General features: G+C 40.7%; 1 protein-coding gene across 1 annotated transcript in view; it reads left to right on the top strand.

Moving 5' to 3' along the window:
* LOC139758858 (glutamate receptor ionotropic, kainate 2-like) overlaps positions 1 to 15,113 on the top strand; it is a 146,677-nt gene that overhangs the window by 96,415 nt on the left and 35,149 nt on the right. Inside the window, exons 10-11 of the mRNA XM_071680723.1 lie at positions 5,303 to 5,393; positions 13,053 to 13,353. Coding sequence (XP_071536824.1) covers positions 5,303 to 5,393; positions 13,053 to 13,353 — 392 coding nt within the window. The remainder of the gene's footprint in view (positions 1 to 5,302; positions 5,394 to 13,052; positions 13,354 to 15,113) is intronic.

The raw sequence follows: 15,113 nt of genomic DNA, 5'->3' as shown, positions 1-15,113 counted from the left end.
AAACTTTATAATCTATTAAGTGTAAGAAAATGTCTTCTTCTTGTAGTGTATATTGTCAAAGCAGGTATGTATATATATATATATATATATATATATATATATATATATATATATATATATATATATATATATATATATATATATATATATATATATATATATATATATATATATATATGGTAAAGTGTGTGGAAGAAGAAAGTTAAGAGTAAATGTGAATAAGAGCAAGGTTATTAGGTACAGTAGGGTTGAGGGTCAAGTCAATTGGGAGGTGAGTTTGAATGGAGAAAAACTGGAGGAAGTGAAGTGTTTTAGATATCTGGGAGTGGATCTGGCAGCGGATGGAACCATGGAAGCGGAAGTGGATCATAGGGTGGGGGAGGGGGCGAAAATTCTGGGAGCCTTGAAGAATGTGTGGAAGTCGAGAACATTATCTCGGAAAGCAGAAATGGGTATGTTTGAAGGAATAGTGCTTCCAACAATGTTGTATGGTTGCGAGGCGTGGGCTATGGATAGAGATGTGCGCAGGAGGATGGATGTGCTGGAAATGAGATGTTTGAGGACAATATGTGGTGTGAGGTGGTTTGATCGAGTAAGTAACGTAAGGGTAAGAGAGATGTGTGGAAATAAAAAGAGCGTGGTTGAGAGAGCAGAAGAGGGTGTTTTGAAGTGCTTTGGGCACATGGAGAGAATGAGTGAGGAAAGATTGACCAAGAGGATATATGTGTCGGAGGTGGAGGGAACGAGGAGAAGAGGGAGACCAAATTGGAGGTGGAAAGATGGAGTGAAAAAGATTTTGTGTGATCGGGGCCTGAACATGCAGGAGGGTGAAAGGAGGGCAAGGAATAGAGTGAATTGGAGCGATGTGGTATACCGGGGTTGACGTGCTGTCAGTGGATTGAATCAGGGCATGCGAAGCGTCTGGGGTAAACCATGGAAATCTGTGTAGGTATGTATATTTGCGTGTGTGGACGTATGTATATACATGGGTATGTGGGTGGGTTGGGCCATTTCTTTCGTCTGTTTTCCTTGCACTACCTCGCAAACGCGGTAGACAGCGACAAAGAAAAAAAAAAAAAAAAAAAAAAAAAAATATATATATATATATATATATATATATATATATATATATATATATATATATATATATATATATATATATATATATATATATATATATATATTTTTTCCGTGGGGATAGGGGATTAAGAATACTTCCCACGTATTCCCTGCGTGTCGTAGAAGGCGACTAAAAGGGGAGGGAGCGGGGGGCTGGAAACCCTCGTTTTTTTTTTTTTTTAATTTTCCAAAAGAAGGAACAGAGGGGGGCCAGGTGAAGATATTCCACAAAAGGCCCAGTCCTCTGTTCCTAACGCTACCTCGCTAACGCGGGAAATGGCGAATAGTTTGAAAGAAAGAAAAAGATATATATATATATATATATATATATATATATATATATATATATATATATATATATATATATATATATATATATATATATATATATATATATATATGTATATATATATATATATATATATATATATATATATATATATATATATATATATATATATATATATATATATATATATATATATATTATATTCATTTATGTTGCTTTGTCGCCGTCTCCCGCGTTAGCGAGGTGGCGCAAGGAAACAGACGAAAGAATGGCCCAACCCGCCCACATACACATGCATATACATACACGTCCACACACGCAAATATGCATACCTATACATCTCAATGTACACATACATATACACACACAGACATATACATATATACACATGTACATAATTCATACTGTCTGCTTTTATTTGTTCCCATCACCACCCCGCCACACATGGAATAACAACCCCCTCCCCCCTCGTATGTGCGAGGTAGCGCTAGGAAAAGACAACAAAGGCACCATTCGTTCACACTCAGTCTCTCGCTGTTATGTAATACTGCACCGAAACCACAGCTCCCTTTCCATATCCAGGCCCCACACAACTTTCCATGTTTACCCCAGACGCTTCACATGCCATGGTTCAATCCATTGACAGCACGTCGACCTCGGTATACCACATCGTTCCAATTTACTCTATTCCTTGCATGCCTTTCACCCTCCTGCATGTTCAGGCCCCGATCACCCAAAATCTTTTTCACTCCATCTTTCCTCCTAAAATTTGGTCTCTCACTTCTCCCCGTTCCCTCCACCACTGACACATATATCCTCTTGGTCAATCTTTCCTCACTCATTCTCTCCATGTGACCAAACCATTTCAAAGCACCCTCTTCTGCTCTCTCAACCACACTCTTTTTATTTCCACACATCTCTCTTACCCTTACATTACTTACTCGATCAAACCACCTCACACCACATATTGTCGTCAAACATCTCATTTCCAGCACATCCACCCTCCTCTGCACAACTCTATCCATAGCCCACGCCTAGCAACCATACGACATTGTTGGAACCACTATTCCTTCAAACATACCCATTTTTGCTTTCCGAGATAATGTTCTCGACTTCCAAACATTCTTCAAGGCTCCCAGAATTTTCGCCCCCTACCCCACCCTATGACTCACTTCCGCTTACATGATTCCATCCGCTGCCAGATCCACTCCCAGATATCTAAAACACTTTACTTCCTCCAGTTTTTCTCCATTCAAACTTACCTCCCAATTGACTTGACCCTCAACCCTACTGTACCTAATAACCTTGCTCTTATTCACATTTATTCTTAACTTGCTTCTTTCACACACTTTACCAAACTCAGTCACCAGCTTCTGCAGTTTCTTACATGAATCAGCCACCAGCGCTGTATCATCAGCGAACAACAACTGACTCACTTCCCAGGCTCTCTCATCCACAACAGACTGCATACTTGCCCCTCTTTCCAAAACTCTTGCATTCACCTCCCTAACAACCCCATCCATAAACAAATTAAACAACCATGGAGACATCACACACCCCTGCCGCAAACTTACATTCACTGAGAGCCAATAACTTTCCTCTCTTCCTACACGTACACATGCCTTACATCCTCGATAAACACTTTTCACTGCTTCTAACAACTTGCCTCCCACATCATATATTCTTAAAACCTTCCACAGAGCATCTCTATCAACTCTATCATATGCCTTCTCCAGATCCATAAATGCTACATACAAATCCATTTGCTTTTCTAAGTAAACACCTGATCCACACATCCTCTACCACTTCTGAAACCACACTGCTCTTCCACAATCTGATGCTCTGTACATGCATTCACCCTCTCAATCAATACCCTCCCATACAATTTTCCAGGAATACTCAACAAACTTATACCTCTGTATTTTGAGCACTCACTGTTATCCCCTTTGCCTTTGTACAATGGCACTATGCAAGCATTCCGCCAATCCTCAGGCACCTCACCTTGAATCATACATACATTAAATAACCTCACCAACCAGTCAACAATACAGTCACCCCCTTTTTTAATAAATTCCTCTGCAATACCATCCAAACCTGCTGCCTTACCGGCTTTCATCTTCCGTAAAGCTTTTACTACCTCTTCTCTATTTACCAAATCATTTTCCCTAACCCTCTCACTTTGCACACCACCTCGATCAAAACACCCTATATCTGCCACTCTACCATCAAACACATTCAACAAACCTTCAAAATACTCACTCCATCTCCTTCTCACATCACCACTACTTGTTATCACCTCCCCATTAGCCCCCTTCACTGAAGTTCCCATTTGCTCCCTTGTCTTACGCACTTTATTTACCTCCTTCCAAAACATCTTTTTATTCTCCCTGAAATTCAATGATACTCTCTCACCCCAACTCTCATTTGCCCTCTTTTTCACCTCTTGCACCTTTCTCTTGACCTCCTGCCTCTTTCTTTTATACATCTCCCACTCATTTGCATTATTTCCCTGCAAAAATCGTCCAAATGCCTCTCTCTTCTCTTTCACTAATAATCTTACTTCTTCATCCCACCACTCACTACCTTTTCTAATCAACCCATCTCCCACGCTTCTCATGCCACAAGCATCTTTTGCGCAAGCCATCACTGCTTCCCTAAATATATCCCATTCCTCCCCCACTCCCCTCACCTCCTTTGTTTTCACCTTTTTCCATTCTGTACTCAGTCTCTCCTGGTACTTCCTCACACAAGTCTCCTTCCCAAGCTCACTTACTCTCACCACTCTCTTCTCCCCAACATTCACTCTTCTTTTCTGAAAACCCCCACAAATCTTCACCTTCGCCTCCACAAGATAATGATCGGACATCCCTCCAGTTGCACCTCTCAGCACATTAACATCCAAAAGTCTCTCTTTCGTGCGTCTATCAATTAACACGTAATCCAATAACGCTCTCTGGCCATCTCTCCTATTTACATACGTATACTTATGTATATCTCGCTTTTTAAACCAGGTATTCCCAATCACCAGTCCTTTTTCAGCACATAAATCTACAAGCTCTTCGCCATTTCCATTTACAACACTGAACACTCCATGTATACCAATTATTCCCTCAACTGCCACATTACTCACCTTTGCATTCAAATCACCCATCACTATAACGCGGTCTTTTGCATCAAAACCAGTAACACACTCATTCAGCTGCTCCCAAAACACTTGCCTCTCATGATCTTTCTTCTCATGCCCAGGTGCATATGCACCAATAATCACCCATCTCTCTCCATCAACTTTCAGTTTTACCCATATCAATCTAGAATTTACTTTCTTACACTCTATCACATACTCCCACAATTCCTGATTCAGGAGTAATGCTACTCCTTCCCTTGCTCTTGTCTCACTAACCCCTGACCTTACTCCCAAGACATTCCCAAACCACTCTTCCCCTTTACCCTTGAGCTTCGTTTCACTCAGAGCCAAAACATCCAGGTTCCTTTCCTCAAGCATACTACCTATCTCTCCTTTTTTCTCATCTTGGTTACATCCACACACATTTAGACACCCCAGTCTGAGCCTTCGAGGAGGATAAGCACTCCTCGCGTGACTCCTTCTGTTTCCCCTTTTAGAAAGTTAAAATACAAGGAGGGGAGGGTTTCTGGCCCCCCGCTCCCGTCCCCTTTAGTCGCCTTCTACGACACGTGAGGATTGCGTGGGAAGTATTCTTTCTCCCCTATCCCCAGGGATATATATATATATATATATATATATATATATATATATATATATATATATATATATATATATATATATATATATATATATATATATATATATATACACATGTAACGAATACATAGAGCATGAACTTTATAAGATAATATAGTTATAACTTTTACTAGGTTCGCATACAGAAGGCCTTCTGACGGGTCTTGGGGCGTAAAACTCGATAACGGGACCTGGTCCGGCATGGTGGGTATGGTGGTCAAGGAGGTAAGTGTAGTGGTATCCTCGGCAGGATAATAGTTCCCAGTTCTGTAGGGTAAGTTTGGTAAGAATGCTGGTCAGTGCAATAAGGTTAAAATCAGAGCGATAGCATCCATGTTGTGAAAATGTAGGTCAGCGTGGTGGCTGACCAGTTGGGAGGACGAATCTTGCTGCTGCATGTTAGGTACGGTGAGAGGGGGATGTATCTTGATCCTGCCCATGGCGTAGCGAGCAAAAACGTGAGTGTGATAATGTCCCAAGCCGAGGGATGGGTCTTGGTCCTACTTACGTATAAGCAGAAGATATCTAACCAGCAGTGATTGGAATGAAAGTCAACAAAATGGCATGTTCAGATAAGTCTTATCCAAGTGCAATGAATTAGGAAAAACTTGAGATAAACCACTGACGCCTTCATTCTTTATGTTACTTGCTACGGTAAAAGTTTCAGAGGATTGAATGCTTACCTTTGTAACACCTTCCCTCAAAAAACAAAGATATCAAGTCACTATCCTGAGATTATTGTCCAATTAGCTTAACGTCTGTAGTTGGCAAATCTTATGGAAGCAATCATTCGGGACCAAACTGTATAATATCTAGAGGACTACAGCATAAGCGATTTTCAGCGTTGCTCATGTCTCAAAAATGTGACTTATTTGCTATTGTATATAATAGCTGTGTGATGATAAATGAAGAAAAGGAGCTGTGTGTGATGATATCTACGGTGACCTAAACCTAAGTAAGCAGTGCACAAAAACAATTTAAAGGCCGAACCAAATTCTTTGATGCAAAGGTACAATTTTTCAACTTTAGATATATGAAAATTATCCTGGCTCTGAATTCTATTCGTGCGTTCCATTCAGTACCATGTCATTTATTGTCCCTTTTTTAAAATGAAAAAAAGAAAAGATAGCCAGAATGAAGAACCTACAACCAACATGATTCCCGGACTAAGAAAAAATCAAATGAGAGACGATTTAACGGCTTAGATAAATCTAGAGAAGGTTCAGACAAAATCTAATACAAGTATTCAAAACTATCAAAGGTTCTGAAAATCTAGATCTAACACACTGCTTAATGCTAGTTCTATCTGATCTCACTTGTAGGAATGGACATAGTCTCGTGAACAACTGCTTTACCTCAAATGGGACGACTTACATTTCATGGAGGAAGTGAAGTGTTTTAGATATCTGGGAGTGGATTTGGCAGCGGATGGAACCATGGAAGCGGAAGTGAATCATAGGGTGGGGGAGGGGGCGAAAATTCTGGGAGCATTGAAGAGCGTGTGGAAGTCGAGAACATTATCTCGGAAAACAAAAATGGTTATGTTTGAAGGAATAGTGGTTCCAACAATGTTGTATGGTTGCGAGGCGTGGGCTATGGATAGAGTTTTGCGCAGGAGGGTGGATGTGCTGGAATTGAGATGTTTGAGGACAATATGTGGTGTGAGGTGGTTTGATCGAGTAAGTAATAATAGGGTAAGAGAGATGTGTGGAAATAAAAAGACTGTGGTTGAGAGAGCAGAAGAGGGTGTTTTGAAATAGTTTGGTCACATGGAGAGAATGAGTAAGGAAAGATTGACAAAGAGGATATATGTGTCAGCGGTGGAGGGAACGAGGAGAAGTGGGAGACCAAATTGGAGGTGGAAAGATGGAGTGAAAAAGATTTTGAGTGATCGGGGCCTGAACATGCAGGAGGGTGAAAGTCGTGCAAGGAATAGAGTGAATTGGAACGATGTGGTGTACCGGGGTCGACTTGCTGCCAATGGATTGAACCAAGGCATGTGAAGCGTCTGGGGTAAACCATGGAAAGTTCTGTGGGGCCTGGATGTGGAAACGGAACCGTGGTTTCGGTGCATTATTACATGACAGCTATAGACTGAGTGTGAACGAATGTGGCATTTGTTGTGTTTTCCTAGCACTACCTCGCACACATGAAGGGGAGGGGGTTGTTATTACATGTGTGGCGAGGTGGCGATGGGAATGAATAAGGGCAGACAGTGTGAGTTATGTACACGTGTATATATGTATATGTCTGTGTGTGTGTATATACATGTATACGTTGAGATGTATAGGTATGTATATTGCGTGTGTGGACGTGTATGTATATACGTGTATATGTGGGAGACTTTTGGATGTTAATGTGGTGAGAAGTGCAACTGGAGGGATGTCTGATCATTATCTTGTGGAGGCGAAGGTGAAGATTTGTATGGGTTTTCAGAAAAGAAGAGTGAATGTTGGGGTGAAGAGGGTGGTGAGAGTAAGCGAGCTTGGGAAGGAGACTTGTGTGAGGAAGTACCAGGAGAGACTGAGTACAGAATGGAAAAAGGTGAGAACAATGGAAGTAAGGGGAGTGGGGGAGGAATGGGATGTATTTAGGGAAGCAGTGATGGCTTTTGCAAAAGAAGCTTGTGGCATGAGAAGCGTGGGAGGTGGGTTGATTAGAAAGGGTAGTGAGTGGTGGGATGAAGAAGTAAGATTATTAGTGAAAGAGAAGAGAGAGGCATTTGGACGATTTTTGCAGGGAAAAAATGCAATTGAGTGGGAGATGTATAAAAGAAAGAGACAAGAGGTCAAGAGAAAGGTGCAAGAGGTGAAAAAGAGGGCAAATGAGAGTTGGGGTGAGAGAGTATCATATAAATTTTAGGGAGAATAAAAAGATGTTCTGGAAGGAGGTAAATAAAGTACGTAAGACAAGGGAGCAAATGGGAACTTCAGTGAAGGGTGCTAATGGGGAGGTGATAACAAGTAGTGGTGATGTGAGAAGGAGACGGAGTGAGTATTTTGAAGGTTTGTTGAATGTGTTTGATGATAGAGTGGCAGATATAGGTGTTTTGGTCGAGGTGGTGTGCAAAGTGAGAGGGTTAGGGAAAATGATTTGGTAAACAGAGAAGAAGTAGTAAAAGCTTTGCGGAAGATGAAAGCCGCCAAGGCAGCAGGTTTGGATAGTATTGCAGTGGAATCTATTAAAAAAAAAGGGAGACTGTATTGTTGACTGGTTGGTAAGGTTATTTAATGTATGTATGACTCATGGTGAGGTGCCTGAGGATTGGCGGAATGCGTGCATAGTGCCATTGTACAAAGGCAAAGGGGATAAGAGTGAGTAATCAGATTACAGAGGTATAAGTTTGTTGAGTATTCCTGGTAAATTATATGGGAGAGTATTAATTGAGAGGGTGAAGGCATGTACAGAGCATCAGATTGGGGAAGAGCAGTGTGGTTTCAGAAGTGGTAGAGGATGTGTGGATCAGGTGTTTGCTTTGAAGAATGTATGTGAGAAATACTTAGAAAAGCAAATGGATTTGTATGTAGCATTTATGGATCTGGAGAAGGCATATGATAGAGGTGATAGAGATGCTCTGTGGAAGGTATTAAGAATATATGGTGTGGGAGGCAAGTTGTTAGAAGCAGTGAAAAGTTTTTATCGAGGATGTAAGGCATGTGTACGTGTAGGAAGAGAGGAAAGTGATTGGTTCTCAGTGAATGTAGGTTTGCGGCAGGGGTGTGTGATGTCTCCATGATTGTTTAATTTGTTTATGGATGAGGTTGTTAGGGAGGTGAATGCAAGAGTTTTGGAAAGAGGGGCAAGTATGAAATCTGTTGTGGATGAGTGAGCGTGGGAAGTGGGTCAGTTGTTGTTCGCTGATGATACAGCGCTGGTGGCTGATTCATGTCAAAATCTGCAGAAGCTGGTGACCGAGTTTGGTAAAGTGTGTGAGAGAAGAAAGTTGAGAGTAAATGTGAATAAGAGCAAGGTTATTAGGTACAGTAGGGTTGAGGGTCAAATCAATTGGGAGGTAAGTTTGAATGGTGAAAAACTGGAGGAAGTGAAGTGTTTTAGATATCTGGGAGTGGATTTGGCAGCGGATGGAACCATGGAAGAGGAAGTGAATCATAGGGTGGGATAGGGGGCGAAAATTCTGGGAGCATTGAAGAGTGTGTGGAAGTCGAGAACATTATCTCGGAAAACAAAAATGGGTATGTTTGAAGGAATAACGGTTCCAACAATGTTGTATGGTTGCGAGGCATGGGCTATGGATAGAGTTTTGCGCAGGAGGGTGGATATGCTGGAAATGAGATGTTTGAGGACAATATGTGGTGTGAGGTGGGTTGATCGAGTAAGTAATGATAGGGTAAGAGAGATGTGTGGAAATAAAAAGAGTGTGGTTGAGAGAGCAGAAGAGGGTGTTTTGAAATGGTTTTGTCACATGGAGAGAATGAGTAAGAAAAGATTGACAAAAAAGGATATATGTGTCAGCGGTGGAGGGAACGAGGAGAAGTGGGAGACCAAATTGGAGGTGGAAAGATGGAGTGAAAAAGATTTTGAGTGATTGGGGCCTGAACCCGCAGGAGGGTGAAAGGCGGGCAAGGAATAGAGTGAATTGGATCGATGTGGTATACCGGGGTTGACGTGCTGTCATTGGATTGAATCAGGGCATGTTAAGCGTCTGGGGTAAACCATGGAAAGTTGTGTGGGGCCTGGATGTGGAAAGGGAGCTGTGGTTTCGGGCATTATTGCATGACAGCTAGAGACTGAGTGTGAACGAATGGGGCCTTTGTTGTCTTTTCCTAGCGCTACCTCGCACACATGAGGGGGGAGGGGAATGGTATTACATATGTGGCGAGGTGGCGATGTGAATGAATAAAGGCAGACAGTGTGAATTGTGTGCATGGGTATATATGTATGTGTCTGTGTGTGTATATATATGTGTACATTGAGATGTATAGGTATGTACATTTGCGTGTGTGGACGTGTATGTATATACATGTGTATGGGGGTGGGTTGGGCCATTTTCTTTCGTCTGATTCCTTGCACTACCTCGCAAACGCGGGAGACAGCGACAAAGCAAAAAAAAAAAAAATATATATATATATATATATATATATATATATATATATATATATATATATATATATATATCCCTGGGGATAGGGGAGAAAGAATACTTCCCACGTATTCCCTGCGTGTCGTAGAAGGCGACTAAAAGCGGAGGGAGCGGGTGGCTGGAAATCCTCCCCTCTCGTTTTTTTTTTTCTTTTTTATTTTCCAAAGAAGGAACAGAGAAGGGGGCCAGGTGAGGATATTCCCTCTAAGGCCCATTCCTCTGTTCTTAACGCTACCTCGCTAACGCGGGAAATGGCGAATAGTATGAAAGAAAGAAAGATATATATATATATATATATATATATATATATATATATATATATATATATATATATATATATATATATATATATATATATATATATATATATATATATGCTGAACCTTCAGTTAACCATGCAGAGATATGTGCAACAATCACCAGTGGAAAAATAAAATAAAGGTGGTGAGTTTTTTTGTTGATTAAATCCCCAGATACAGTTGGGTGATACAGGTGTTGAGGTCTCTTAAAGCACGGAGGTATCAGTGAGGCGTTGTTCATAATCTTCTAGTAATGCAAGTGGGAATTAATTATGACCTGACATCTGGCTTTCCCCTCTTTACATTTTGTATGGACAGTGTTATTCTGGTGGATACTTCTTTATGATTGTTTCACTTCAAAGGACATATTTACATTATGATCAAATGTGCCAGAGATCAAACATTATTCAATTATATTTCTTTCACTGAAACCGTTTGATTTAACTATGGTCTTAGCTCCTTTTCTGTCGATATGGTGATCAAATTCACGTTAATGGTGAAATAAGCCTTTGCTCTGTTGGGCTATGCCAACACCATACTTAAGTTGTGAGATCCTAGCCTCCAAATATTTCCCCGATTGTTCAATATGAAATTGGTTACTCTTTACATGCGACATTATAAATAATACCTTTATTTGATGGTCTATTTTTTATAAGGGCTTCCTTGATGGTGTTGTCATATTTTAAAACTACATGCAATTTAGTGTTTTCAGAATGTGAACACATTCGGTGAAATTCTCGTACAAGGGAAGAACAAGGGTTCTTTGGTAACTTTTACGTTCTGGCTTATTATTTTGGTCAATATAGGAACGTTTTCTTGTTGTATCTTGACACTGGTTAAGTATATTTATTGGGTATCTTAGCTTCTGCCATTGTACAGATTCATTTTCAGTTTATCATCTAAAAATTCAGAATCTGAAATCCTATATGCTCTCAGGTACATAGATGTGAAAACCGATCTTTTTACATTAATATGATGATATGAATAATAGTGGACATAAGAGAGTATATTTGTAGGTTTTCTGTAAACCTTAGTTTTCAAGCTACCTTTATCCCTGATGATCTCTACATCCAGAAGGGTAACTTATTATTCATTTCGACATCATAAGTGGATTTTAGGGAGCGAGATAACGAGTTTAACTTATGCAGAGAGTCCTCAATGGGTATATCATTTGGCCAAAAGCAAAGTATGTCTTCTGCATATCGGAGCCAAACTATGTTTTGTTCCTTTATTATGTTTAGCAAATGGCTTTCAAAATACTCCATGTAAATATATGCCAACATAGGGTAGAGGGGATTACCAATGGCCACACCGAATTGTTGTGTATAGTGTTTCAAACACATAAGATGAATTATCTACACACAGTCATATTAGTAAATTTATGCTTTTACTATGGATATCCTCAATGTTGTTTCCTAAGATGTTAGGGAGGAAGGATAACACCTCATTTACCGGGACGCTGGTGAACATATTCTACATTTATGGATTTCAGATTTTTAACCAAATCCTCGCTGTTTGTTGCGAATGAATCTGAAATGGTGCCCACAAAAGGAGACAGTGATGTCACAAGCCATATGGATATCTTATATGTAGCAGAACCTTTAGAGCTTATAATTGGTCTTGGGTAATTGTTTGGTTTGTGGGTCTTGATTAAGCCGTACATGTATAGTGTTGATGGATTCTGTGTTGAAAATTGTTTGATCAAATCTTCCCTTCCTTTCAACAAATTTTTCTCTTTATTGAATTGTCTTTGTGCTTCCGTTGGATCCCAGTTTAGGTCACAGTTTGTATTAGTATCACTTAGGAGATCGCACACGTTTTCTTTATAATCACATTTGTTCATAATCACTACAGCAATGCTTCTGTCAGCTTTTGTTATATGCATAGTATCATCATTCTTTAATTTTTCTATAACCCTAACGAACTTAAGTGGAACAGAGTTTTTTCTTCTTTAAAAAGTGCTCCATGTAATACACAACGGCTCATTTCACTGTCTTCACATGATTGTTCTTCCATTTGAAACAGATATCTTCCGACCTGCTACCTCTGTGCTTTTAAGAACCTCAACGCCTCTATCCCCCAGGTATTTCACAGGTTCCACAGGATAAGATCTTGTGATAAATTTTCCTTTTATTCATAGCCAGAGGATTAAATATATCATATTTCTATAATCTTAATCCATGTTTGTAATGTGTCTCTAATTCAAAGCTGTGCATATGTTAGAAGATGATAAAGGTCAGATATGTATTTTCCTGCATTTGAAATATGAGGAATTTACCCTTCTAATACGTGCAGTTCCTCAGTAATCCTGTTTCGTAATGACATCACACATACTTCAGTGCTTGATTTCTTATTGTCTAACTATCATGAACTTACCACCTTCCCAGACAGGAGGTAGTGATACTGTTAGCTTCGTTGCTGTTGTTGGTCAATAACGTGAGTGGACTTGCCGTCATTCATATGTAGATTCCCTGTAACATACAGGAGGTGGATATCGGCGCTGGGCCCTTCGTCTTTAGCACCAGTCGTGCTGAAGTCGTAGACTTCACCGGAGCAATACTGATAGAATACTGGAGACTCCTGGGTGCCCGAGGAAGGTCAGAAGTGGAACCCTGGGGTTTCCTATTGCCCTTCGCTCCACTGATATGGGTGACAATCCTGGTGGTGCTGGTGCTGGTGCCTGCCACAATGTTCCTGCTGTCTTCTTACCTCACGAACAAGGCTACTCATCGACTGCACCTGCTCGAGGCGACCTTTGCCTTCTTCCGGGTGCTGTTACAACAAGGTAAATCAAAGTCATTCATTGGCAAACAAAAGCTTGCGATGAAGGATATGCAACAGAGTTCGTAATATATATATATATATATATATATATATATATATATATATATATATATATTTTTTTTTTTTTTTTTTTTTTTTTTTGCTTTGTCGCTGTCTCCCGCGTATGCGAGGTAGCGCAAGGAAACAGACGAAAGAAATGGCCCAACCCACCCCCATACACATGTATATACATACGTCCACACACGCAAATATACATACCTGCACAGCTTTCCATGGTTTACCCCAGACGCTTCACATGCCTTGATTCAATCCACTGACAGCACGTCAACCCCGGTATACCACATCGCTCCAATTCACTCTATTCCTTGCCCTCCTTTCACCCTCCTGCATGTTCAGGCCCCAATCACACAAAATCTTTTTCACTCCATCTTTCCACCTCCAATTTGGTCTCCCTCTTCTCCTCGTTCCCTCCACCTCCGACACATATATCCTCTTGGTCAATCTTTCCTCACTCATTCTCTCCATGTGCCCAAACCATTTCAAAACACCATCTTCTGCTCTCTCAACCACGCTCTTTTTATTTCCACACATCTCTCTTACCCTTACGTTACTTACTCGATCAAACCACCTCACACCACACATTGTCCTCAAACATCTCATTTCCAGCACATCCATCCTCCTGCGCACAACTCTATCCATAGCCCACGCCTCGCAACCATACAACATTGTTGGAACCACTATTCCTTCAAACATACCCATTTTTGCTTTCCGGGATAATGTTCTCGACTTCCACACATTTTTCAAGGCTCCCAAAATTTTCGCCCCCTCCCCCACCCTATGATCCACTTCCGCTTCCATGGTTCCATCCGCTGACAGATCCACTCCCAGATATCTAAAACACTTCACTTCCCCCAGTTTTTCTCCATTCAAACTCACCTCCCAATTGACTTGACCCTCAGCCCTACTGTACCTAATAACCTTGCTCTTATTCACATTTACTCTTAACTTTCTTCTTCCACACACTTTACCAAACTCAGTCACCAGCTTCTGCAGTTTCTCACATGAATCAGCCACCAGCGCTGTATCATCAGCGAACAACAACTGACTCACTTCCCAAGCTCTCTCATCCCCAACTGACTTCATACTTGCCCCTCTTTCCAAAACTCTTGCATTTACCTCCCTAACAACCCCATCCATAAACAAATTAAACAACCATGGAGACATCACACACCCCTGCCGCAAACCTACATTCACTGAGAACCAATCACTTTCCTCTCTTCCTACACGTACACATGCCTTACATCCTCGATAAAAACTTTTCACTGCTTCTAACAACTTTCCTCCCACACCATATATTCTTAATACCTTCCACAGAGCATCTCTATCAACTCTATCATATGCCTTCTCCAGATCCATAAATGCTACATACAAATCCATTTGCTTTTCTAAGTATTTCTCACATACATTCTTCAAAGCAAACACCTGATCTACACATCCTCTACCACTTCTGAAACCACACTGCTCTTCCCCAATCTGATGCTCTGTACATGCCTTCACCCTCTCAATCAATACCCTCCCATATAATTTACCAGGAATACTCAACAAACTTATACCTCTGTAATTTGAGCACTCACCCTTATCCCCTTTGCCTTTGTACAATGGCACTATGCACGCATTCCGCCAATCCTCAGGCACCTCACCATGAGTCATACATACATTAAATAGCCTTACCAACCAGTCAACAATACAGTCACCCCCTTT

Source organism: Panulirus ornatus, chromosome 31, assembly GCF_036320965.1.
Source record: "Panulirus ornatus isolate Po-2019 chromosome 31, ASM3632096v1, whole genome shotgun sequence".
Classification (NCBI taxonomy): domain Eukaryota; kingdom Metazoa; phylum Arthropoda; class Malacostraca; order Decapoda; family Palinuridae; genus Panulirus; species Panulirus ornatus.
The sequence above is the reverse complement of the archived record's forward strand: the minus strand, read 5'-3'. Positions and strand labels throughout refer to the sequence as shown.